Raw genomic sequence first — 27,567 nt, 5'->3', positions numbered from 1 at the left:
CATTGGAATAGATACGTTTACAATAAAGTTAATGATAAAAGTTTTGAAGTTACACTTCTACTACTACTACTAGTAATAATAATTATGATAATAGTAATAATAATAAAAAAATAATAATTATAATAATACGAATAAATTGTGTCAGAGGAGTCAGTTATGTGGAGGAGATGAGTTTGTAAAAGTTAGTTTTGAGTATGTTTGTGAAGGAGGAGGTGAGTCTGAGCTTAATGCAGGGGTGTCACATGTTCCAACTTACGTTTTGACTTTGAAAGAAGTCTCTTATATCCACTTTTCGTTTTCTTGACATGCTGCCGAACAGTTGTTCAAATGTTATGTAATGGAAGCTGAGCTGAGCTCTGATATTACACAGCGTCTAGTTGACGATGTGATTCAGTACCGTTATTCCCTAGCGGCTCCAAACTAGCAAAACAACGTGAGCACGTTCTGACTGTTTACAACTGGAGTGACAGCAGCAACAGCCAATAATACGTTAGCAAGTATCAACAGAGCCAATAGATTAGCTTTTGGGCGGGTCTAATAGGAAACCGGTTTCCGTTTCGGTCCTAGTGCTCAATCAAATCCATTTAATGGAGCGTAATATTGTTTTTGGACGGAAAAAAGTGCAGGGGACCAAAACTGCCTTTTGAAAAAGTGGGGGGGACATGTCCCACCCGTCCCCCCCCCCAAAATTACATCCCAGACCAGCCGTCCCAACTCCATTCTGTAGGCAGACTCATCCCAGACAGAGATGAGTCTGATGACGGTGGTGTCGTCTGCAAACTTGATTAGCTTGCTCTTCTTTCACTCTAGCTGGCCATCTACTGAATATTTCAAACAAAATCAATAAAAACATTTATGTGCAGTTAGAAAAATTTATCCTAATCACTTTCCTGCTTGTTGAGCAGAACCAGGCTGCAGGTTTATAATGATTTCTATCATTTTTCTGCTGGTTCTCCTGGTTCCAGTGTTTCTGAACAGCTGGATGTAGTGTGGTTGGAGGTGAAGAACCTGGTTCTGTTTGAGCTCAGAAACGTTAGTTTTTATTTCCTTTTGCAAAACTATTGGTTTAAGTTTCATCTCAGCAAACAGAAATAAAATCTGCTTGTAGGAACTTTGGCTGAACTTGTAGTTTGCAGCTTCTCGCAACATCTCATCCCCTCATCCTGAGAGCTGCGGCTTGAGTTGTGTTTGTGGTCTCAGAACGTCTTGAAAACATCTCAGAACATCAAAGAATGTCTCAGAACGTATCAGAAGAGCATCTCAGAGTCTCATAATGTTCATTTCGGAACATATGGAAATGTCTCAGAGCATCTCAGAATGTCTGAGAACATCCAGAGATGTCCTAGAAATACTCAGGACATCTTAGAGAGTCTTGAAATGTCTCAGAGCATTATCCAAGAACATCTCAGAACTTTAAACCCTCTGCTCCTAACATCCAGAGCTCTTCTAGACTTCCTCTGCCATTGTGTCCCTTCTCTCCTTGCTCGTCCTCCTCCATCAGCTGCTTTCTCATGAACCCTTGATAAGTTCGGCCCAAACTGACGAGCTGCCAGGGAAAACACCAACACAAGCTGGGTCAGAACCAGCCCACCGCCCTGTTTCCCATCATGCATCAGTCAGATCAGGCTGTGTTGTGAAGTTTCTTTTTGACTTCTGTCTAATTAAAGTTTTCTGAATAATCCTAGAATTCAAACTTATAAAAATTATTATTATTTACAGTAACAATAAAGTTTTTGTTTGTTCTCGCAGTATATCATAAAACCTTATCCGAGCAAATTCCCTTATTTAAATCTAAACTTTAGTTTTAAATCCCAAACTAAATGGTTTTCTGCCGGCGTTTCCTTGTTGGCAGCTTGATTTGATCTCAGGTTTGATGCTGAAACTGAGTCTGAGCTGATGGAGATAAACAAGCTCCTCACGCTCAGCTTTACGTGCGATAGGTCCTGACTCTGCCACATCACTCGGAGAAAAACGCTCCAGGCTTCTGTTTTAGTTTGATGATGACGGACAAAGATGCAAGCAAACTAATGTGGTGTGAAAACGCCTTTTGGGGTGGGAATATTGCTGGAGTCAGACACAGGATTCAAGGTCTGATGAGGCCTGCTGAGACACAACACTAAAAATAACTCTCAGGTTCAGAGTTCACCTGCACAAAGGTTTTCTGTTTCGTATCAAACCTGGAGGCTTTAGGGTTAGTTGTGACGTAAAACAGAATTAACCAGGAAAACCAATTTAAAACCCTCCATCAGAAATGCAACAATAATTTCTACTCATTTTGTGTTTTATCGTTATGAGTAAAACAGTTCTGAACCTAAATTAATTAAATCAGTCTGATCAACTCTTACATTTAGACATATTTGTATTTATAAAAACAGTAAGCTGATGTTTGAGTAACATTTACAAATTTAACTGCAAAACATTTATTTGAATATTTTACTCTTTTTAAAATTGTTCTTCCTAAACATTTACTTATCGTTTCAGCTTCTGTCCTCAGTCAGAAGTCCTCCTTCTGGCCCATTTTATTGACATTAATTCATCTGAGCTGAAAACCTCACGGTGTTTCTGAGAGATTTGGGTCAAACTGCTGAACAAGATGCACGTTGTTCTGCTTATTAAAGTCACAGCAGAAACCAGCCGTGATTGCTGCCATAAATCTGTTTTAAGTGTCTGACTGAGAGCAGCAGGACGACCACAAAGGTCTGGACCAAAACAAGGACATGGCTTTGACTCAAGGGGTTAAAAACTTCAGTTATTTAGGATCTTTGTGATCGTTTTTAGGGATCCTAGAATGTGGATTTCTGTAGTTGGGGTTTCTTGTTTCTGGGTTTAGTTTTCAGTTCTGGTGGTGTGACGGGGATTGTTGATTTTATGACTCAGAGACGAACCGTTTCCCAACATTAAGTGTGAGTGCATGACTCCCCTGAAACTAAAGCGCCAAAGAGACAGTTTCAGGTCAAACTGGTCAAACTTTGGATTTTAACTTTAGCAGCACAGTATGGGGGTAATTCTTTATTCAGAATGGCTTTTTACACTCGTGTCATTCTATTTTATTCCACACTTTTTAGTGATTCTGTCTGTTTGTTCTTGGTTTTTAACTTTGTAAAGCACCGGATGCCTCAGCTGTGACGTCCTAAATAAATCATCCAATTCATGAACTGTAACAGTGGACTAGGATTAGAAAAGTGGGACTATACCAGCAGGGCTCAATAGACGCAGGGTTCAACACCCTCCGCCGAGCCGGAGGGGTAGGAATGGCGGGAGGTGTGCATGCATCGTGCTGTTATATTGTATGCTGTATGCAGTGCTGTTTCATTATATAGGCTTGTGTGTAGAACGGCCAGCACCCCCCGTCCCCCGGTCCAACAATCCAGCAGCAACTATTGATTACAATGAATTATTGAAGACAGATAATGGAATGTTGATAGTGAGCTTCAGTGATTTTTGAAGCTCATTCCAGTCGTTGGAAGCAGCAAACTGGAATGAGGAGCGGCCAAAGGAGGTGCGAGCTTTGGGAATAACTATAGAGTTAAGTTACTGGAACGTACATTGCGCTGGTTGTTGGAAGTAATGAGCGAAGATATGATGGGGCTCTACCGATGACTGTTTTATATATGAAGAAATTGTTTGGAAGCAGTCCAATAAATGATGTCTCTGTAATCTGAGATGGGAAGAATTGTCATTTTAACCAAGGTTTGCTTTGCAGAATGAGTAAAGGATGGCCTGTAGTGGTACAGAAACCCAATTCTAGCTTGGCTTTAGAAAGTAATGAATTAATGTGAATGTCAAATGAAAGTGTGATGTCAAGCCAGATACCCAGATACTTATAGGAACTGACAAGTTGTAGTTCTGTACCATCCAGGGAAACAACACTAGGGTGAAAAGTTACGGTTAAAGATCACGAACTTTGTTTTACTTGTGTTTAAATGAAGATGAAGGTTGGAGAAGACATGCTGAAGACAATTAAAGTTGTGCTGCAAGGAGGACAAAGCTGTGTTCAAGGAAGAACTGCGTGTATATAAAATGGTGTTGTCCACATATAAATGTATATGAGAACTGTCAACAGCATGAACAATGTTATTAATACTTTAAATGAGGTTGGGCCCAGTATCGACCCTTGAGGAACGACCCATAGATAGAGGTAGAGTAGCAGACTCTGTTCTCACTGTTTGTGTACAGCATAAGATAAAACTTCTGAACCAAGCCACGGATGCCTGAGAAAGTCCTATATGCTTGATCGATCCTGCTAAGTAAGATGTTATGGTCGACAGAGTCAAACGCTTTAGCCAAGACAACAAACACAGCTACACAATATCCCTTATTGACAATGGCACATATTGTGTCATTTAGCACTTGAAGTGTTGCAGACACACATCCATGGCCAGTTCGGAAGCCAGACTTCATGGGAGTAATAATACTGCTGGATTCCAGATAGTGAGTTGGCGGTTTATTGACTAACTTTTCAATGACTTTATAGAGCCAAGGCAGGATAGAGATAGGCCTATAACAGCTTAGGTCTGAATGGTCTGCCCCTTTAAAAGGTGAAGTAACAGATGCAAATTTTCATTTCTGTGGAAATGTACCAGTTTGTATGGACAGATTAAATGGGTGGGTAATAGGTGCAGCAATAACACATGCTGCTATTTTCAGAAAGAAAGGGCCAAGAGTATCCAGTCCGGCCGATTTATGAGGATCTACCCTGAGTTACTCACCAAGCACCTCATTTACTTGAAACAATTGAATGGAGAAACAGGGATTGTTTGCAGAGAGGGAATCATTACTTATAGCTGAGTCGAGGTCAGAAACCCCAGAGACATGTGAAGCAGTAGCAAAGGCATGACCGGACTTGAAAAAAGTGATTATTGAAATAATTTACCATTTTAGTTTTATCTGAGACAACAATGCCATCAGATTTGATTGAATTTGGCAAGTGTGAGGACTTATTGGTATTTTCCATAGTCTTGACAGTCTGCCAGAACTTTATGGGGTCAGAACTACTCATCAGAAACTGGTTCTTATAATATTCAGATTTTGCTTTTCTGATTGACTGGGTACATTTGTTCCGTATAGATCTGAAGGATTGCCAGTCCCTCATATTCTTGGATGTCTTTGCTCTTTGCCAAAATTGAAATTTTAGAAGAATCAGTTCTGACAGTTCAGTATTGATCCAGGAACTGAAACAAATTTTAACTCTGACTTTTTTAAAGGAGCATGTCTATCTAAAATCGAGATTACGGAGTTTTTGAAATGTGATCAAGCATCCTCAACAGCAGGAATTAGCTACATGCCGTTGACCCCAAGTCACGTAAAAAAGCCTGCTCGTTGAAGTTTTTTAGAATTCGTTTTGTCATTATTTCATTCTGTTGGAGTAAAACTTTGAGCAGGAAAACTACTAAAACTCATGTTTGTGACATTCCCGGTGGAAGGTAGAAGGAGCTGCTTTAGAGGGTCTGAAGGACCACAGTGACAGGGTCCTGCTTCTGACTAATGACACACATCAGGTGTCGTCTTTATGAATTATTTGATTCAGCTTTAAACGGCTGCTTTTTTGTATTTTTAGATGAAGTTTTCTCTGTTAGAGGAGCTGCTCCACTGCAGCAAAGCAGCTTTTGTTCTGGGAGTGAGAGGAAGTTCAGACTAGTTTACTTCTGAATATCAATGAGGGAATTCCCTAATCTTTGAGATTCCTACTAAATCCTCTCCACCTGTAATTCACTGCAGAATCGTCTCATTGTATCCCCTTTAACTAGTGATATGGATGCATTCCCAGTATCTGCAGCCCAGAGCAGAAATATGAAGTCTAGACTTTAGCTTAGAGACCGTTCAGAACTGTGACCTTCTGCAACCATCAGAGTGTGTACCAGATTCAGGCAGAAACAACTAAAACCCCTCAGGAGGCATCAAGTTATGGTTCTGACTTCTTCAGTTGTAAAAACACACTGAGCTGTCAGAGCAGAAACCATCTTTACATGATCTGTGACTTCTGGACACAGCTTCTGTTTACATCTTTTTTATGTCAGAAACCATTCTGGTAGACGTGGTTCTGGGGGGCCGAGCGGCTCGTTGATTCATGTTCCAGTCAGAAAAGACAAGGAAGTCCAAAAAGGAAGTAGCACAGAGCTGGGAGCACGGATGAGGGCTGAAGAGATCTTCTTCTTCTGGGGGTTTTGTCCCTAAACTCGGTTCAGACTACAGCTAAACGTTTCTACGCAGACCAGGAGGTTTGAGGCTGAAGCAGCAAAACTGACACAAAGTAAAGCAGCTGCAGGTCTTCTGTTGAGTTAGAGCAGGTGAGCAGCCAGGTAACAATCAGGTGAATTACCCACCACCTGTTTCTGCTGCTGTGATGCACCAGCAGATGATGGTTCTGACCCACGCTTAACTAAACCTGCTCTTTGAATCTGGTGCTTCCCTGAAGAACGAGCATCAGAAAGTAAGTCCAGTCTTAAATTCTGTTTTTTAATGCATCTATGTAATATTTAAACAAACAGCCAAGATGAGTCCAGGTAGACTTCACATATCCTCCACTCACCATCTGTTAGAAGCACCGGTTAGCTAGAAGAGTCTAAAAGTGTGTTTTATGGATCTTTATTTGATTTAGTCCCTGAATAAACTGATGAAAACAGTCTTCACTGGGTTTAACTCTTAGCGGGTTAGCATTCTAGCATAACAGAAATGTCTTATTTGTAATAATTTCATTAGTGATAAATTGTGGTTAATCTCTACAGATTGTTAATCCAGTTTTCAACAATAAATCCTGGATTAAAGTTGTTATTGTGGCACTTGATCAGCTGTAAGCTGAGGTTCCTGTGGAGGTCACCAGAGACTGAACTGAGATGGATTGACCTTCTGTGTGTGTTCAGCATGCTCTGGACTCGGGCTGAGTCGTGCTGACAGTCGGACTAATGAAGGAGAATACCATGGAGGGTTTACATGATTACTTACTCAGACTTTCTGCTCCTCTTCCTCCTTCCTCCACATCCTGCTCCTCACGTCAAAAGGAAAACTCGACCCAACAAGATGTCAGTTCTTCTTAAACAGCTGAGAAATTCAGATAAGATTCCGTTTTTCTCATCTGGTCCATAGAAGACCAAGGAGAACCTGGGAGGAGAACAGGAACACAGAAGTAAAGACCATAAATCTGAACACCAGAGACAGCAATCCGTTTCTGGTGTGACACAAACGTCTCTCGTCCAAGGTGGTCAAACAAAAAATGAACGAAATAAAATCCTTAATTTTGTGTTTTATTTTTATTGTTTCAGGGTCTGAAGAAGAGATGAAGATCTGAGATTTTCCAAGCTTGGATGTTTAGAGCAGAAAAACAAGGTAGGAACAGAAATGGTTCTGATTAACCTCACAGATGCAGTGGTTGTTTATGGGATGGATTCCAGCCTGTTTTAATTCACTCTGAAACTAAACGCTCCGATAAATCCAGAACGTCTATCCTATTCTACTGATAAAAATAATCAGATAAGAATTATCCTGAACAGGCCGCGTCGTTATGGAAGCCCATTCCCGCCACTCAGATAAAAAAAAATTAATAATTATCTCATAATTATTACTCAGCTATCTCATAATGATGAGATAGCTGTCATAATTATGAAATTTTTTTTTTTTATCTGAGTGGCGGGAATGGGCTTCCATATGTTGCTGAGGAAGATGGTGTTTGTAAAACACCACAAAGGAAATCCAGGCTGAGCTGAGATGTTTGGATCAGAACAGAAACGGTTTCCTTCAGAGGTTTTCAATCTTTGGACTGATGTGTAGGCACAGAAACAGGAAGTCAGGAGATGCAAGAATCAGCTGATGGAGAGGAACAGAGATGTGATGAAGAGGAGAAGAGGGATGGGATTATTCTGAGAGAAAAGGCAGATGAAGAGTAAACACACAGAGCGTTTCACACTCTCCAGTTTAAATGTTCAACATCAGGTCCTGCAGCAGCTTGGTTTCTGCTCAGTTAGCGTCATGCTGGAAGAAGTACCAACATGAAAGCTCAAATATTTCTAATGGTCATTCTGAAATAATGAGACACTTTTAGAGAAACACGGGCTGGTCTGGCCCACAAGCTGCCTCTTTGTGGTCCTCAGACCAGACCTTAAAAAACAGGGGGACTGCCATACTGTGAGCCCCAGTTGCTCTAACAGCACCCCCCACCTCTCAACGTCATATTAATCTTTTAATGTAGACACTACCAACAAAGCTTGTCTTGTTTTTCACCATAAATGCACTTAGTATATTAGCTACTATGTTACTTAGGTATGCAGGGTTGTGTGTATATTGCCATGGCGTGTAGTTGATAAGAACGAAGCAAATAGCTTGTTTAAGTCTGAGCGATGAGCAGATCAGCTGAGAAACGGGAAGACTAATTGGATGGAGCAGAAGGAAAAAGTCACTAATGAAGCCACTGGAACCACATTAAAATTCACACCACACCCGGAGAGGGGTGATCTGAATTCCTCCTGTTTTTAGGTTTGTCTGATTCAGCCACGGAGCTGTTGGCATGCAGAAAAACTGCAGAAGGGGCTTGTACATTTTATGTAACACACACACACACACACACACACACACACACACACACACACACACACACACACACACACACACACACACACACACACACACACACACACACACACACACACACACACACACACACACACACACACACACACACACACACACACACACACACACACACACACACACACACACACACACACACACACACACACACACACACACACACACACACACACACACACACACACACACACACACAAACACACACACTAACCTTCCAGCTATTCACCATGAGACCCTGTAAATCACTCACATGTTGGAGGTAATTTCTTACAGAGCACATGTTATGAGTTATCTTTAAAAGCACACCTTTTACATTAGACGAGGAATGTTCTTCCCCTAAATCTCATTCTACTTCTAGATTTTAGTTAGTCCGTAAAACACATTCATTTCTTAAGTTTGACATACTTTTTCATGACATTGAGATTCATTTTCATCTCCTTTGTCCATTTATTTATTTATTAATAGTGAAACAAGATGCTGCAACAGATGATGATGATGAATCCTGAGGAAATTCTGTGAAAACGACAAATGTTCTTGCTTCAGAGCGTTTGTTGCACACAAGCAGTGTTTGAAGTTTCCTAGACTTTCTGAAAGCTTTTCTCTGAAATTTCAGTTTGTTTATTTAGCGCCAAATCACGAGTCTCAAGGCACTTCACAATGTAAAACATCCTAGTTCATCAAGCTAATTAAGTTTCCTGTATGAGGAACCCAGCAGGTTGCATCGAGTCACTGACTAGTGTCAGAGTCTTCACAGCAGTCCTCATACTAAGCAAGCATGCAGCGACAGTGGAGAGGAAAACTCCCTTTTAACAGGAAGAAACCTCCAGATCCTGGCTCAGTATAAGCAGCCATCCGCCACGACTGGGGGTGGGGGGGTGGGGGGTGGGGGGGGGGGGGGGGGTGCAGTTTTTATCTCTGCATTAGTTCTCAAACCTGAGGGTTTTTAAAGGTTTTTGTTCAAGCCACTCAACTCTATGATTCAGGTAGAAAAAGGCTCCATAACTCAAGGGATGAGCCAAATTTGTGGAGACATAACAAGAAAACCTACAGAATCAGTTTTATGCTCATGTTGCTCATTTCTTCCTCGTGTTTGGCCAATAAGACGAAACCCACAGAAGCCGGCATCTCATCTGCATCAGTGCTGTTAATCTGCACATTTTAAAACAATCTTTGTGCACTTTTAACATTTAAGTAACCAGATGAACAGTTGAACTCTATCGGTCTTATTTTAAATGTACTGAAAGTCTGATTTAAGTATTTTGGCTCTGAAGTTTTTACTAATGAAGGAAAAAGATGTGATTTTTGCTTCTCTACAGATCCAGTTTGGTTTTAATTCACACAGCTGCTGCACATCGTTCTCATACAGCTGCTTTCACTGTAAAGTTTTACCTCATAGGTTGGTTTCCTCTGCCTCCTTCGTTTGATGTAACTATCTCGTATTAGATTATCCAACACGGCTCTGATTCATAACGACACGCTGAATCGAAGGAAATCTTCAAATTGCTTCAAACACAAAGACGAACCTTTTTAAAAAAAACTATTTACTTCACGAATAATAAAACATAATTTGTTATAGCAGTTTTTTAGAGACGTGAAGTGAATTATAACTCCATCCAGAGTCCATAATGGGATGGGTAACATGTCTGATGGAGCGTTACAGTTTATTTTATTAAAGGTGTGAAATGTGGCTGAAGTTTGTCATCCTGCTGCTGCTAAAACACAACGGTGCTGATATTTTGTTTCTTTAATGAGAAATGTTTCTTCTCACCCGTTGGGTTTTACACCCGTGGGTTTTCTGCCAATCAGAAACATCATATCTAATATAAATGAACATCTTGTAACCCGTTATGTTACGCCCTAATTCAGAAACACCTCAAACTAACAGACGTCGTATAAACCTGTCTGAACGTGATTGGTCCTTTTAAGGATAGTTGAACAGATTTAGTTTATTATTCAGCGTGACAGGAAAAATGAAATCATGACCGTTTCAGACACCGATGTTCTGTGGGACAGTTAAATGGGCTGTTTGGGTAAAATATCTTTATAGGAGCCGTAAACTATTGTCACTAATGCTTTAGGTGTTTATGTTTATTCAGAAGGATAAACGTCGATTAAATGTTGTTGTTTTTTTGTTTCCTCTAAATCCACGTGAGTCGTAGCAGATGGCTTACAGATTGTTTGCATCAGAACTTAAAAGCATTTTGTTGCTGATTTTCCTTCATAAAGAAGAAAGTCTTTGTTTCTTTGTCTCTGGTTAATGAATACTTTCCTTCTGCTGATGGTAAACCAAGCAGATATTAAGTAAAAATATAAACTCATGCTGCTCTAACTTCAGCAGAGGATTCAGTGCTCCGAGGAAAGATTGGGGGGTCTTTTTTTATTTTTATTTTTTTTTGCAGTTTCTATAGCCTGAAATATGAGATAGTTTTAAAGGTCAAGGCCAGCTTTATTTCTATAGCACACTTACTGATGCTCATGCAGCCCAAAGTGCTGCACATAACAACAGCACAAACAATGCACCCAAAATGAACAGGTTCAAAAAGACAATAAAAATAATAAAACCAGGAGAAAATGACAGGTTGAGAGTAAAACAATAACTACATGATCAAGTAATAAAAGCTCAGTAAAACTAGATAAAAAGTAAAAGAACAGCTTCACAGATCAACCAACAAAGCCAGGTCAAGGACTTAAAATCCTCCAACGTCTGAAAGGCCCTAAGCTGTAAGGGGAGGCTGTTCCAGAGTTTCTGGCCAGCCACTGAGGAAGCTCCATCTCCTCGGGTCTTGAGACGAGCCTTTTGGAATAACTAACAGGGACTGGGAACTAGACCTCAAATTCCTGACAGGAGTGTAGGTTGACAGTAGATCGTCAATGTAGGGAGGGTCTACGTCGTGGAGAGATTTAAGAACAAAAAGCAGTCATTTAAACTGGATCCTGTAATGTAAAGGAAGCCAGTGAAGGGAAGCGAGCGCCAGAGTGATATGATCACGCTGCCTTGTACCTGTTGAGACGAGCTGCTGCTTTTTGAACCAGCTGTAAACGATTTAAAACCAGAACTACTTTTTGTTTAATGCTAATATAATAACCTGTTTAGTTATATTATGTAATCCTTTGACCGTAATGGTAATAATGAAATAAAAATGGCCCTTGCCATCTGTAGATCCTCCACCAGGGGGCAGCAGTGCTGTATATGACTGGTCTATGATGAAGGCATTAAGGCTGGGTAATAAATCAAAAATAAATCGTTATCAAAATGTGTGACTCTTATCGTGATGATTTTTTGTGACTCTTATCGTGATGATTTTTCCCATGCCAATGAATTTGACAATAAAAAATAACGTGTGTAGGTTGGCAACGTTCATGTCCCTTTAAGAATCTGTACCACCTTGAGTCAGTAAAAATGTGACTCATTGTGATACGTGTGATAGGCCCGTCTAGTGGACAACTTGTGTCTCTGCACATACCTGTAGTTATCGTAGTTATCGTCCATTTTTCGTTATCGAGGAGAAATCCTCAATATATCGTGATATTGATTTTAGGCGGCATCCCACAGCCCTAGTACTAATCCTGATGCTCCACTTGAAGGCTTTGAGGGCAGAAGTGGTTTGATGTGGATTTGTGATGGACCATATAAGGGGTTAAAGATAAAACAAGGACTGAAACCTATGAAAGTTAAAAATGTTTTTCCAACCTTTAGATTTTTATTTACCTTTGACATTTAAAATTGTTTTAATGAGAATTTTTTCTTGACATTTTGACTTATTCTTAGTATTTCAACCATAAAATAAACAGTTTTACTTTCCTAAAAAATGATCATGTGAACAATAATTTTAAAACCCAAAAATCCTGCAGAGAATTTTTTTTTTTTTTAGAAGTGCAGATGTGCTGTTGAGGTGCTTTTCATGTCGTTAGATGACATCAGAGGGTCCTTCAGCTCCTCCAGGCAGAATAATCCCAAAGATCAGGGATTGATTTAATCTTGATCAAAAACAAGACTTGAATTTCCAACATCCTCTGGAATGGAGCTGGTTCTAGTCGCCTCAGGGAGGTTGAGATCTTCTTAAAAACTGGTTTTGTATCTGTGCACCACTTGGTGAACACATTTGTGGGCTTGTTGCAAGATGTTTCTCCCAAAGAATCCCAGAGACGTTGCTCCGTGCTTTGGTTTCTTGCTTTAGATCGTGTGAGGATGGGGCGGCCCTCTTAGTTTAAATGTTTGCCATGACTGTCCAAAGTTAAAAGAAAAACCGAGAACAGAAACATTAGTTTTATTTACAGCCTTGACTCTGAGTATAGCTCTAAAAGGGTCCTGAAACAGCAGCAGATGGTGTCTGGTGAAACGAGATCTCAGAACGTTTAAATGTAAATCTAATAAGATCACAAAAGGGTCTTACCCTGCTGAGTCTGTTTAGTAATAATAATTAAAACCATTATTAAATTAGCAGAAAGATTTCTACTATTCCACACAGAAGCAATTGAAGACTTTTCTGTTTTGGTCTACAGGATGTCGGTGAAGCTGCGATTTGATGCTCCGGCTGATGGAGGTCTGGTCCAACGGAGCCGGTCCTTCGCTGGGTTCGGTGCTCTGAGCGGTCGACAACGGTGGGAATACAACCAGAGCAATAATGTGCAACTTTATCATCCTGTTATTAGATCTAAAATCTTCATTTACATCCCTGCATCAACTCAGAACAGATGTTCTTACTCAGAGGCACTTATGTCAGGTTTCGGTCAAAACTTTGATTTTGATCTTCTTTAGAATTTTATTTGATTAAAAGTACATTTATAATTGAACTACTATTTGTCCAGAAACAGTGTAATCATTATATTGCTGTTATATTAATATTAGATGTAAAAAGTCCATTTTTCAAGCTTTATTTATTAAGGTTTAATCGAACCAAGACAGCAGTTTCTCACGTTCACAAAGTCGGCACCTTTAACAAAATGTTTCAGTGTTTACACACACACACACACACACACACACACACACACACACACACACACACACACACACACACACACACACACACACACACACACACACACACACACACACATCTGTGCCTATGTTTTATGCAATAATCAACAAGACAAAGTTATTGTTTGTGGTGAATGTTAAAGGAATGACCTCTCTGGAATCTCATTTTCAGGATTAAAAAACAAAAGTCAGACACTAATTAAAATCAGAGCCTGGTTCTCATTAGGAACTCTGACCTGGTTCTGGTTCGGTGTCGACTCGATGATCTTCCTCCTATTAAAGTTGTTTGAATCTCTTCACCCTCAGCTGACTTTTTGATGTGATTTCTGAATGAAAGAAAATAATCTGTTGAATAGGAATCAGCTGACAGCTGCTTTCTGTTTACGAGCTCAAACACAAACTAAATCACCCAGACACGTTTTCTCTTCTCAGACACAGAAAACATAGAAAACAAACTTGAACCATTAGTTTCTCCTGTGATTTGTCATTGTGGTGAACAGAACCACAACTTGAACACAAACACGCAACTAAGGAGATCCCAATTTTTTTATTACAGATGACTGGGATTTAATCTGAGAGAGAAAGCGATAAAAATAACCTGATTGTGTGAGTAAATGTGTTTATTTACTCATAAATATTGGATAAAATCAGCTTTCTTAATCAATCTTTATGGATGTTATTGATGTTTTACATTAATAGATTATATCTACTTTCATTATTTTGCATAAAGAAAAATAAGCTGAAGAAAATATTTTAATAAAGTTAAAATAATAATGTGAAAAATAAAACTCCTGCAGAATTAAGTATGTATCAATTAAACAGAAATGTACACAAGCACTTTGAGTGTTATTTATTTGTACTTCATTCAAGCATTTATAATTTTCATTATACACTCACCTAAAGGATTATTAGGAACACCTGTTCAACTTCTCCTTAATGCAATTTATCTAATCAACCAATCACATGGCAGTTGCTTCAATGCATTTAGGGGTGTGGTCCTGGCCGAAACCATCTCCTGAACTCCAAACTAAATGCCTTCCTGGTAAGGTCCATTCAGGGGTTCTGGAGAGGAGGGTCCGTTGGATTGTTGAACCTCAAATTCAGGAGGAGCAATGTGGTTTTCGTCCTGGCCGTGAACACTGGACCAGCTCTATACCCTTAGGGGGATCCTGGAGGGTGCGTGGAAATTTGCCCAACCAGTCTACATGTGTTTTGTGGATTTGGAAAAGGCGTTTGACCGCATCCCTCGGTGGGCCCTGTGGAGGGTACTCCGGGAGTATGGGGTACCAGGCCCTCTGATACGGGCTGTTAGGTCCCTGTATGACCGGTGTCAGAGCTTGGTCCGCATTGCCGGCAGTAAGTCGGGCTCGTTCCCAGTGAGAGTTGGACTCCGCCAAGGCTGCCCTTTGTCACCGATTCTGTTCATAACCTTTATGGACAGGATTTCTAGGCACAGCCAAGGTGTTGAGGGCATCCGTTTTGGTGGCCTGAGGATCAGCTCTCTGCTTTTTGCAGATGATGTGGTCGTGTTGGCTTCATCAGAACCTGATCTCCAGCTTTCGCTGGAGCGGTTCGCAGCCGAGTGTGAAGCAGCTGGGATGAGAATCAGCTCCTCTAAATCTGAGACTATGGTCTTGATTCGGAAAAGGGTAGAATGCCTTCTCCGAGTCATGGATGAGGTCCTGCCCCAAGTGGAGGAGTTTAAGTATCTCGGGGTCTTGTTCACGAGTGAGGGAAAACTGGAGCGTGAGATCGATAGGCAGATTGGTGCTGCATCTGCAGTGATGCAGGCGTTGCACCGGTCTGTTGTGGTCAAGAGAATGCTGAGTCAGAAGGCGAGGCTCTCAATTTACCGGTCGATCTACGTTCCTACCCTCACCTATGGTCATGAGCTTTAGGTAGTGACCGAAAGAACGAGATCACGGATACAAGCGGCCGAAATGAGTTTTCTCCGAAGAGTGGTTGGGCTCTCCCTTAGAGATAGGGTGAGAAGCTCAGTCATTCGGGAGGGGCTTGGAGTAGACCCGCTGCTCCTCCTCATCGAGAGGAGCCAGTTGAGGTGGCTCGGGCATCTGGTCAGGATGCCTCCTGGACGCCTCCCTGTTGAGGTTTTCCGGGCACATCCAACTGCGAGGAGACCTAAAGGTAGACCCAGGACACTCTGGAGGGACTATTGAGCCCCATTCCCACCTGTACCGGGTCGGCCCGGGCCGGGTAGCGTAGGTTGTTTACATATCTGGGTGGCCTGGAATTTTCCCGGGCCAACCAAGGCTCATTCTCGGCCCTCTTCCCGAGGGGTACTGCTTCAGGCCGACCAGGGCCAACACGCCCACTGCTGACAGCAAATTCACACCTTCCATTAGAGCAAGCCTCTGATTGGTGGGTAGAATCAGCCCATTCACACCTTCCATTAGAGCAAGCCTCTGATTGGTGGGTAGAATCAGCCCACATGGGCTTAAGGCAAGGATGTGTGGAATCAACCGGGCCAGGCTGGGGCCGACTGGGGCTACCCGGCCCAGGCCGACCCGGTACAGGTGGGAATGAGGCTTAAACAACCTATGCTACCCGGCCCGGGCCGACCCGGTACAGATGGGAATGGCCCTTATGTCTCTCACCTGGCCAGGGAACGCCTTGGGATTCCCCCGGAGGAGCTGGCCCAAGTGGCTGAGGAGAGGAAAGTCTGGGCCTCTCGCTTTAGGCTACTACCCCCGCGACCCGACTCCGGACAAGCGGATGAAAACGGATGGATGGATGGTTGGATGGGACCTTTAAAGTGAGAGTCAAGGCATTGGTGGAGACTTACTCAACCAAACTTCCTGTCCCCCTCAACCCACAAACTGCAGCATTATTTTGATTTTACCTTCAATTTCTTTTTTTGTTTACTTTGTTACTCAAGTTTATTTGTTTCATTAGAGACTGAGTCAACCCTACAGGGAGATGACGTCTCATCAATCTGTGTGTCTTCAGCTCATCTTCTGTTCGTGGCTCTTTTCGCTCCAAAGCTGTGACGGGAGGGAAATCTCCCAGAACGCATCTCTCATCTCGGCGAGGATCAGCAGCTTCCTGGTCGGAGCCTGAGCAGGTGGACCAGATCTTCCAAGCACTTCGCAAAGGACTAAAGTTTGTGAAATTTCTGCCATCCCATAACTTTTAATCCTAATCATCGGTCCCAAATTGTAGGGATTTCGGGTTGAAATTTACTTCCTTCTTGTGGAGTTTGTTGACACCCAGTAAAAAAAAATTTAAAAACAGAATTAGAAGTTAAATCATTAGAATGGTGACTTGATTTAGGAGTAAAAATAAGAAACTCATAAAAACTTGCTAATCTGTTAAACTTATTCCCTTTTGTTATTTAGTGTTAGACGCAGTGACATCTAGTGTCTCCGATTACAAACTGCAGCGAATCAGATGTCCTTTCTTTGATCTGCAGTTATGAGATCCTATAACTGTTGGCCACTTGTCCCTTCTAGGCTTCTGTAGTAACATGGGTGTGCAACTCAAACATGTTACCCGCTGTTATCGAGCTTTAAATTTAAAATCAGGATGTATGTTTATGCTGTTTGACTGCTGATAAACCAAACAATGTACATGCTGTGGGTGTTTAAATACTATTACAGCTGTTTGCATGTGGTGGAACCAAAAAGACCCCCTGCTACCTGAAATGACCACTGACTTTAAATAATTTTAGGGATTATTTAGCGATTCACCAGGCAGAGATGGATTTTCTGTCTTCACAGCAGAGAGAAACCAAGAGGAACTCCAGACTGGTGAGAGAAATCAACAGAATTATCTAATATTCAGGATGTGTTTTCACAGTTAATGTAATAATGGTACTTCTCTGTTTCCAGGGTTTTCTCTATGACCTGGAGAAGGTAGATGTGTAATTTGTTTACATTCAATGCTACGCTCTCCACCTGGATCTGACTCATGAATCTGTTCACAGGAGATCAGAGCAGTGGAAAGATACATACGGAGACTGGAGTTCCAAATCAGCCAGGTACAATCAGAGGTGTACGGCAACACGTTCTCACACAAACCCTCCATGTTTGTGTCTTTTCTGAGCCGAGATGAACTGTGACGTTTTTCTGTTCATGCACCTGCGCAGGTGGAGGAGTTGTATGAGACTTACTGTATTCAGTGGAGGTTGTGCCGGGGAGTGGTCAACATGAAGAGAGCCTTCTCCCTTTCTCCATCCTCCAGAGCCTCCAGAGAGAGCCTGGTGGAGCTCAGCCGAAACCATCGACACAGTCTGCAGGTGCTTCCTGTCACGAACATCGTCTAGTTGGTTACAATCATCTGATCGTAACAGATTTAAATTAGGGGTGGGACTTTATTATTAATTAATTAATGTTTCAGTAACCGATGGATCTATTTCTTACCTCGGGTCAAGATGCACCATGCCAGCAAATCGGCGTAACCTTGCTACCACGGACTGGCTTGTGTTATGAATGCAACGGGGCAGCATGGTGATGCAGGAATTTTGTGGCATTTGTGCCGCCGAGCTTGGTAATATTAGTGCAGCACCAGGCTTGTGGATGATGGGTTAAGGTTGAATGAAGATTACACCTTGACGCAACACAGGACGATGTCGTGATCACATGTGGAATGTCTGCCGAGCTCTGCCCGGCAACTAAATTGAAAATGACGGCAAACTGGAGCGATGCAGAACTCTGGGAATTTCTCCCCGTTAGAGCTGGAGCTCACCTGACAGTTCATGGGGACTGTGGAGGACAAACATCTTTAGGAGCAACTTGTGAAAAAAACTTCATTACAATAAAAAGCAAGTTATGTCCAAGCTAAATGGATGTGCGTGACGGCGGGGAGACCGCCCCCTTTATGAGAGCCATTGCTTAATCTTTAGTGAAACGCTCGTGATCGTGCTGCATTACTGCCACGGTCTGACTGCTTATTATTACGACAATCATAATGACTTCAGATTAAATACCTGCCACAGAATCAGCAGATTTTAATCAGATTTTGAGCTAGACCTGGGATAACATATTTTGCTGGACGATATGTTGTCCAACAAATTATTGACGATAAACAATATTATTGTCGACATTTTCAAACAAAATAACCACTTATGTAATGTTAATATATCATAAAAAGGCAAGTTCACCCTTTAAAATGCAACAACTAAACCTTTATTTAACTTTGGGATGCACAGAACCAGAACTTCTAGATAAATAAATAAAAAAATAAATAAACAAAAAAGGACTTTGGCTCTGTTAGAAAATATTGCACCAAAAACAATTTAATTCACCCTGCCTCTCCAAAACAATAAATACAAAGGCTTATCCAGTGTCAACAACCAAAACTGCACTTCTAATATCATACTAAATAATAACAGAGTTATACCTTTCTTAACATCGATATATTGAGGCTAGAAAAATTGAGTTCATTTTCATCTGTCGTTCGATTCATTGATTTATCGTCCCAGCCTTATTTTGAGCTAATCTGACTGAAGTTACTGTTGTCAGTTTTAAATATTATTTCTGTTTCCTCTAAATTGGTGAGTCTAATATTTCATCACACCAGGGGATGAGCTACAATGTAGCCACAGCTGCCCTGGGGCGCACTGGCAGAGGCGAGGGTGCTGAACACTGGTGCCACCGGTCCCTTCGACCACCACCAGCAGGGAGGGAGGGTTAAGTGTCTTGCCCAGGGACACAATAGCACCATTCTCAAATGGGAGCCGGGACTGAACCTACAACCCTCCGATCACTGCTCTACCTCCTGTGCTATCACTGTATGAACTTCAGCTCCATGATTATCTCAATAGCTGTTTGTTACCTTCTGCTGCAGGACATGTCAGCCATGGAGGGAGAATTGGAAATCCTCCTGGGGGAGCTGCACATCAAAATGAAAGGTGTGTGTGTGTGTGTGTGTGTGTGTGTGTGTGTGTGTGTGTGTGTGTGTGTGTGTGTGTGTGTGTGTGTGTGTGTGTGTGTGTGTGTGTGTGTGTGTGTGTGTGTGTGTGTGTGTGTGTGTGTGTGTGTGTTTTTTACTGAGGACCATTTTCCCCACAATGTGAGGACATTTTTCAAAGTAAGAAAACGTTTTTTAGAAGCTTACCAGTTGGTTTTAGAGGTATGGTGTGAATTAAGTTTTAGGGTTAGGTTAGGGTTAGGAACAGGTCAGCACTGGTTATGGTGAAGGTTGGAGTATGGGTTAGGCATAGTGGAGTCACAAAAATGAATGGAAGTCAATGGAGGTTATTGGTGTTTATCTTCAAACCCTTTACCCAAACACTTCCTTCCCTTGCAGGTCTGATCGGTTTTGCCCGGCTCTGCCCTGGAGACCAGTATGAGGTCAGGTTCTCCTCCTAACCAATGCGGAAATATACATTTATGCTGGTGTATTTCCAGAGCTTATTCTTTTACTGCAATGATTTTACAGATTTGACTTCTCTGCAGCTCAGATTCTTTTCTTTTACCAGCTTCTAGATATAATAAAATTAGTTTTTGTTGTAGAACTCGGGTGTGATTTTGTCACATGACCAGGTGGTGGTGCGTTTGGGCCGGCAGCGATGGAGGATCAGAGGGAGGATCGAGTCTGATGACTCTCAGTCCTGGGAAGAAGAGGAGATGGTGTTCCTCCCACACATCCAGCATAACTTTGACATTAAGGTAGACACATACACACACACCATGGTTTGTATGATGGAAGATCCTTTTAACATCATAACGGACTGTAACATTTTTCTTCTCTCTATGGGAATTAATCAACATGTTTAGGAATCTGAAGACAAAAATATTAATAAAAATAAATGAATAAATAAGTTGTAAATATAAGTCATTGTTGGAATTAGCCTAGCCTGCCAGACTCGTCCTGTTTAGTTCCACACTTCCATAAGGAAGCATGGGGCTGGCTGCTCAGGCTACCTTGGAATGATCATAGATTAAAGAACTTTGTCTAATATAGCTGGCAAGTCGATACACACACACACACACACACACACACACACACACACACACACACACACACACACACACACACACTTATTGTAGTTTAAACAAACTACTTTTCCTTTAAATCCCTTTTCTGGCTACACTCTGTAAAAAATTTTTTTATTTACTTCAATTTTAAAATAAACTGTCAATACACACTAATAATTTAAAAGGAAATTAGATGGTTATTAATGGTATAAAACAGTTTTTCACACAACTTTAATAGAAAATAAACTTGATGAGCTGTTTCCCTTTAATCTACACCCTTTGAGCTTAATCAGTGTAATTTCCTGCCCTAGGTGATGGAGGCGAAGGGTTTGGGTTGGCTGCTGGTTGGCATGGTAACGTGTGCCAGTGTGGACTTCTTTGTGGCGAAGCCGCAGCTGATGCTGGTGGACATCACAGAGTTGGGGACCATCAAACTACAGCTGGAGGTCACCTGGAAGTAGGAACACACACAACTGGCACATATGTGCACACGCATAAATGTGCACATGCACAGAAGTATTTCTGTTTCTCTGCATTAGATCAGTTAGCAGGATTAAAACATTAGCCAGATTATCAACATTCCTAAAATCAGAGACATGAAAATATAAATGTTTATAAGAAGGTTTACTAATGAGCTGTTTAATGATCAGTTGGGTTAGGGTCAGTTTAGTTCCTTTTTCTAATCAGTTTTATTTTGTGTTTTCTGTTTCTCTGGTTTATTAAACTCCAACATAACAAAACAAACCAATGGTTTCTCTCCACTAAACCTGCATTAACCAGCAGAAAGGAGCTTTCGTGTTCTGGCACCTCTGGATTAAAGAAAGGCAACAGAAATGAGAAATTAAGTGGCTTTTTTGTGCCTCAGTAAATCCTACAATAATAATAATAATAATAATAATAATACCACTGAATGAGATCATAAAGAAGGCAAGACGGCTTCATTTGTATAACACATCTCATACACAGAAGCAATTCAATGTGCTTTCCAGTAACAAGAATAGCATTAACATTTTAAAAATGTGACGGCACAGTTAAAATACACAAATTTCAGATTTAGGAATCAGAAAAATGGTGAAGTTAAAGGGTGAGCACTTACAGTGCAGAAGGTGCAGCTTAAGCATTCGTTCAAAGGCTGATGAATACATGACGGTTTTTAATTTTGATCTAAAAGTTTCTAGAGTTGGGGCACATTTGAGGTCATGAGGAAGCTGATTCCACCTGTGAGAAGCATAGTAGCTGAAAGCAGCTTCACCCTGATTGGTTCTGACCCGGTTCTACCAGCTGATTGCTTCCTAAGGATCTCGGAGCCCTGCTGGGCGTAGATACCTGAAGGATATCTGACTTGTATTCTAGCCCCATGCCATTGAGTGATTTATAAACTAGTAGAAGCACTTAGAAATTGATTCTGTAGTTTGCTGGTGACCAGTGTAGAGATTTAAGAACAGGAGTGATGTGTTCGGTTCTCTTGTTTTTTTAAGACTCTAGCAGCAGTATTCTGAATAAGCTGCAGCTGCTTCACAGCTTTCTTGGGAAGACCTCTTAGGAGACCACTGCAATAGTCTAGCCCGCTGTAGATGAATGCATGAATGAGTTTCTCAAGGTCTTGTCTGGATTTGAGACCCTGAGTCGTGTTTATGTTTGTTTATTTATTTAGCAGACGCTTTTATCCAAAGCAACTTGCAATTTATAACTTATAGGGCATGTTGTGATCTGTGGGGGAAACGGAGTACCCGGAGGAAACCCACGCATGCATGGGGAGAACACGCAACTCCACGCTGAAAGGCCGCAGCCGAGTTTCGAACCTGCAACCTTTGTGCTGCGAGGCAACAGTGCTAACCACTGCTCCACCATGCAGCCCGTGTTATTTGATGCAGATGTTAAAATGCTGATCTAGTTATAGTATTAATGTGACCAAGATTTACAACCTGAGTCTTTATTTTCTTCATTGAAAATATACATAAATGTTCTAGGTTAGTTTCCTTGATGAAATGATGAAATGTTCTGTTTGTTCAGATCATTCATTAAAAATGATCTTTTTACAAAAAAACTGCATCCGATTTAATCTGAGTAGAACAAGCTCCGGGGAATTACACAACATGAAAGCACAAAGTTCATAAAGTTGCATGTTTCAGGTTTTCATGGTTAAACGCAGAATATTTCTTAAACTGATGATCCATAATCCAGGTCAGTAACTTGATTTTGTTTTGGTGCCTGCAGCCCGTTCGACAGCAGCGAAAAGATGAAGATGAAGCTGCAGTCTGTCAGCAAACAGTCAGTGTCAAGCAGAAAGAGTTCAGTCTACAGCTGGACGGCTCCAAACACCCCCTCCTTCTCAGAGAAATACTTCTTAGTGAGTACAAACCCCCACCGTCTGCTGTAACACCTCCCATTTCTGTGGGATTCTTTCTGCAGGCCAGAAGTTTCCAGAAGTAAGATGACAAACAGCATTCTGGGTAAAAATCTGGGCTGATTTAAGGGAACGATGAGAAATGTTTGTTTTCCTGTTGAGGAAATCATTTCCTGTCACTGTTGGCATGGATCTAAACTTGAGTCAGGCTCCGCTGCATCAGGGAGGTCTGGTTCTTCTGTGATGAGCGTGATCATCTGGAGGGTTTCAGTTCAGTTAGATCCTTGTGATTAATAATCTGATTAATAATATACTGAGATGCCACAAACTAAATGTGGCTTGAAGTCTCTGAACTGTAAAACCAGCCCAAACCATCAACCCTCCACCACCGTGCTGATGTTCTGTTTGGGTTTATCCAGTCGTACTGCTGTGCATTATGGGTAAACATCTCCGCTTTGGGACTTTGATTCAGATAATCAGACACGTATCTCAAGGCTGGATCCAATGTTCAACATAAATCTTGTGGCATTATCGTCTTTTCGTCTGATACTTTTGTGTGAAAGCTGTTTTCAGTCAAAACTTAAAAAAACAAAAATTTCCTGATCTTGTTCTCTGTAACGCTGTGTGATCCGGCTTCTCCAGTCGATGGTGCGAGAGTTGCAAGATCAGGAAGGTTCTCTGCCATCTCTGGTGTCTAAAAGTCGTCGCAGCCGAGGGGGCGTGTCTCTGCTCAGCTACCTGTCGGACCCGTCCCACACCTCGGTCCTGCCGGGCCCGTTCAACCCAAGGTTTGTGGCAAAAGAAGGAAAAATGGGGCCATAGTGCAAAATTCTGCATTCATATAAAATGTTTCCTTTGTGAAAACGCCAAGAAGTCTCAACTATTCTGTTTTAACTGAGTCAATAGTAAAAATGTTAGGTTTGTAAGGCTACACATATTCCAAATCTATATATTTGATTGTTTCATTTTTAAAATTATAAAATAAAAATTGTTTTCTTACTTTCATCATATGAAGAAAAAAAGTTTTGTTTTGTTGTTTGCTCTGAGAACAGACCGTGGCTCGATGGCAGGCTTGCAGTTTACATTTGCTTCCTCATCCCAACATGCCTTACATAATAATTTACTAACAGATTAAAGCAAAAGATAAAATGGTTCAAAAGTACAAATGAGAAGGTAGTTTTTTGTGTTTTTCTGTTGAACTGAACTCCCGCAGTCTGACTCTGGCTCACAGCTACCCGACCAATCCAGGAACCAGTCTGGGAGGAAGTCAGACCCAGCTTTCCTTTGGGGAGGACGAGGAGGTGATGAAGAGGAGGATGGATGAGGAGGTGGGAGAGGAGGAATGGGGAGAAGTGTTAGCGACTCCTTCAGAGGAAACGGCAGCCTCTGTCGTGGCCTTACAGAGGTGAACACGAGCACAGAAACGGATTTTTATTTAAAGTTCATTTAGAATAAAACTTTGATCCACTTGAAGTTAAATTTTGAGAAAAAATACAAGAATTGCCGCTTTGATCTGAAAACTGTTAATATAATCCCTTTGGGTTTCAGGAAAACAGAAGCTGGTCCACCACAGTGGAGAGGGCAGACAGTTTACCTTGAGTTAGAAAGATCACATTTATTATTTTAGCTTTTGTAAAATAAAATTTTATCTTGTTCTTTGACGGTGTGAAGCTTTACTGTTCATTAAAATAAGTGGTGAGTGTTGGGTGGATGAATAAATGAATGATTGAAACATTAAAGTAATAGAATACGTTTGGCACACACCAGCAAACAGTAACATTACCTTTCTGAGAACAGATTTAAGATTTATTAGTCGCATTTACGTAAAATATGAAGCAATGAAAACATTTGATATTTTTAATGGGAAAGTTCTTTTACATTTAACACGTAAATATGCTGGTGAATGTTCTCTGTCATCCAGGTCATGGCAGTCCAAAGGGTCCAAATGAAGGAAACTGGGCTTGTTTGGTTTCTTGAAGACATTTTGCTTCTCATCCGAGGAGCTTTGTCAATTCTAACTGGAACATGGGAGAATTAGAACTGACAAAGCTCCTCGGATGAGAAGCAAAATGTCTTCAAGAAACCAAAGAAGTCCAGTTGCCTTCATTCGAACCCTTCAAATAAGTAAATAAAATATTTAACCCTCCCACTGTCCTATTGGGTGACCCCTCCAGGAAAGGTGACCATTGAGCAGGGTTAATAGTTTATCCATTGAGGTCCACGTGAAAGGGATGATGAGTGAGCATCAACTCACCCCAGCCACGTGGACCTCAAGGATGTTCCTCGGCCCGCCGTTAGTGTTTCTGATGATGTTTCTGCAGGTCCAGCACTCCTGACATCCTGAGACAGAACCCATCAGGAGAACATGAACCTGAGACGAACAGTCCAGCTCTGCAGCAGGAGAAGGTAAATGAGACCATCAGAGATTGGGCTGAGGCTCAGTTCTGATAGAACCTCTGAAGGGTCGGTTCTGGTATGTTCTGTCCTTTAATCATATTGGGTTTTTATCTAATACTTTTTATCATTTAAAAACAAAACTTCAGTTGTTTTTTACGATAGCCAAGCGGGGTGCAGCAGTGGCAGTTGCCGAGGCAAAATCTCGGGCGTGGGAGGAGTTTGGTGAGGCCATGGAGAAAGACTATCGATCGGCTCCAAAGAGGTTCTGGCAAACTGTCCGGCGCCTCAGGAGAGGAAGGCAGCAACTCGCTCACACTGTTTACAGTGGGGATGGGGAGCTGCTGACGTCAACTGAGGCTATAGTCGGACGGTGGAAGGAATACTTTGAGGAGCTCCTCAATCCCACCAATGCGCATTCCGAGGAGGAACCAGAGCTGGGAGGCCTGGGGATGGACTGTCCAATCTCGGGGGCAGAAGTTGCTGAGGTAGTCAAACAACTACACAGCGGCGGAGCCCCGGGGGCGGATGAGGTTCGTCCTGGGTATCTTAAGGCTATGGATGTTGTAGGGCTGTCATGGTTGACACGTCTCTACAACATTGCGTGGTCATCGGGGGCAGTTCCTAGGGAGTGGCAGACCGGGGTGGTGGTCCCCATCTTTAAGAAGGGTGACCTGAGGGTGTGTTCCAACTATAGGGGGATCACACTCCTCAGTCTCCCTGGAAAGGTCTACTCCAAGGTACTGGAGAGGAGGGTCCGATCGATAGTTGAATCTCAGATAGAGGAGGAGCAATGTGGTTTTCGTCCTGGCCGTGGAACTGTGGACCAGCTCTATACCCTTGCAAGGGTGATGGAGGGGGCATGGGAGTTTGCCCAACCAATCCACATGTGCTTTGTGGATTTCGAGAAGGCTTATGACCGTGTCCCCAGGGGCACCCTGTGGGGGACGCTCCAGGAGTATGGGGTGGGTGGCTTTCTGTTAAGGGCCATTCAGTCCCTTTACCAGAGGAGCGTGAGTTTGGTCCGCATAGCCGGTAGTAAGTCGAACCTGTTCCCAGTGAGGGTTGGACTCCGCCAGGGCTGCCCTTTGTAACCGGTTCTGTTCATCACTTTTATGGACAGAATTTCTAGACGCAGCCGTGGTGTGGAGTGTGTCGAGTTTGGTGGCAGGAGAATCTCGTCTCTGCTTTTTGCGGATGATGTGGTCCTCCTAGCTTCATCCAGCTCTGACCTTCAGCTCTTGCTGGGTAGGTTCGCGGCCGAATGTGAAGCGGCTGGGATGAGGATCAGCACCTCCAAATCTGAGACCATGGTTCTCGACCGGAAAAGGGTGGCTTGCCACCTCCGGGTCGGGGGAGAGGTCCTACCTCAAGTGGAGGAGTTTAAGTATCTCGGGGTCTTGTTCACGAGTGAGGGTAGGAGGGATCGGGAGATCGACAGGCGGATTGGTTCGGCGTCTGCAGTGTTGCGGACGCTGAGCCGATCTGTCGTGGGGAAGAGGGAGCTGAGCCAGAAAGCCAGGCTCTCGATTTACCGGTCGATCTACGTCCCAATCCTCACCTATGGTCATGAGCTTTGGGTAATGACCGAAAGAACGAGATTGCGGATACAAGCGGCCGAAATGAGTTTCCTCCGTAGGGTGGCCGGGCTCAGCCTAAGAGATAGGGTGAGGAGCTCGGACATTCGGGAGGGACTCGGAGTAGAACCGCTGCTCCTCCGGATCGAAAGGAGCCAGTTGAGGTGGTTTGGGCATCTGGTCAGGATGCCTCCTGGACGCCTCCCCGGGGAGGTGTTTCGGGCATGTCCTGCCGGCAGAAGGCCCCCGGGTCGACCCAGGACACGTTGGAGAGGTTACATCTCCAATCTGGTCCGGGAACGCCTTGGGGTCCTGCCGGAGGAGCTGGTGGACAAGGCCGGGGAGAGGACGGCCTGGAGCTCCCTAGTTGGGATGCTGCCCCCGCGACCCGGACCCGGATAAGCGGAGGAAGACGACAACGACGACGACAGTTGTTTTTTTCCGCAACAAAAACTCCCGGATCTGACCCACTTTTCCATTAGGGCTCCTCTGAAGGCCCGGCTCACTCTGCCGCAGCCGCCCCCTCCCCCCTGGCTGCTGCGCTGACCCTGGGGAGGTCTGGCGTGAGTGGAGCCCAGCGCCAGGCCCAGGCCCTCAGACTGGGAGTTGTGATCATGGAGCTGGAGAAAACGCTGCAGAGTGGGAGCTGCAGGGAGAAGGAGCTGAAAGCGTTGGAACATCAAGTTCTTCACCTGGCCACCATCCTGAAGGTACCACTGTTCCCACGCACTGAAACAACCGTAAGGATACGTG

General features: G+C 42.6%; 1 protein-coding gene across 1 annotated transcript in view; it reads left to right on the top strand.

Annotated features, from left to right (window-relative positions):
• ripor3 (RIPOR family member 3) overlaps positions 1 to 27,567 on the top strand; it is a 34,927-nt gene that overhangs the window by 4,355 nt on the left and 3,005 nt on the right. The window contains exons 2-17 of the mRNA XM_070549940.1: positions 7,260 to 7,323; positions 13,084 to 13,182; positions 16,526 to 16,678; positions 17,247 to 17,325; positions 17,407 to 17,430; positions 17,502 to 17,555; positions 17,664 to 17,813; positions 19,364 to 19,427; positions 19,826 to 19,869; positions 20,062 to 20,187; positions 20,808 to 20,953; positions 22,714 to 22,846; positions 23,486 to 23,631; positions 24,057 to 24,248; positions 25,165 to 25,249; positions 27,297 to 27,524. Of these exons, the coding sequence (XP_070406041.1) occupies positions 13,085 to 13,182; positions 16,526 to 16,678; positions 17,247 to 17,325; positions 17,407 to 17,430; positions 17,502 to 17,555; positions 17,664 to 17,813; positions 19,364 to 19,427; positions 19,826 to 19,869; positions 20,062 to 20,187; positions 20,808 to 20,953; positions 22,714 to 22,846; positions 23,486 to 23,631; positions 24,057 to 24,248; positions 25,165 to 25,249; positions 27,297 to 27,524 (1,722 nt within the window). The 5' untranslated portion in view covers positions 7,260 to 7,323; position 13,084. The remainder of the gene's footprint in view (positions 1 to 7,259; positions 7,324 to 13,083; positions 13,183 to 16,525; positions 16,679 to 17,246; positions 17,326 to 17,406; positions 17,431 to 17,501; positions 17,556 to 17,663; positions 17,814 to 19,363; positions 19,428 to 19,825; positions 19,870 to 20,061; positions 20,188 to 20,807; positions 20,954 to 22,713; positions 22,847 to 23,485; positions 23,632 to 24,056; positions 24,249 to 25,164; positions 25,250 to 27,296; positions 27,525 to 27,567) is intronic.

This window comes from Nothobranchius furzeri, chromosome 3, assembly GCF_043380555.1.
Source record: "Nothobranchius furzeri strain GRZ-AD chromosome 3, NfurGRZ-RIMD1, whole genome shotgun sequence".
NCBI classification, from domain to species: domain Eukaryota; kingdom Metazoa; phylum Chordata; class Actinopteri; order Cyprinodontiformes; family Nothobranchiidae; genus Nothobranchius; species Nothobranchius furzeri.
This window is presented reverse-complemented; position numbering and strand designations above follow the sequence as displayed.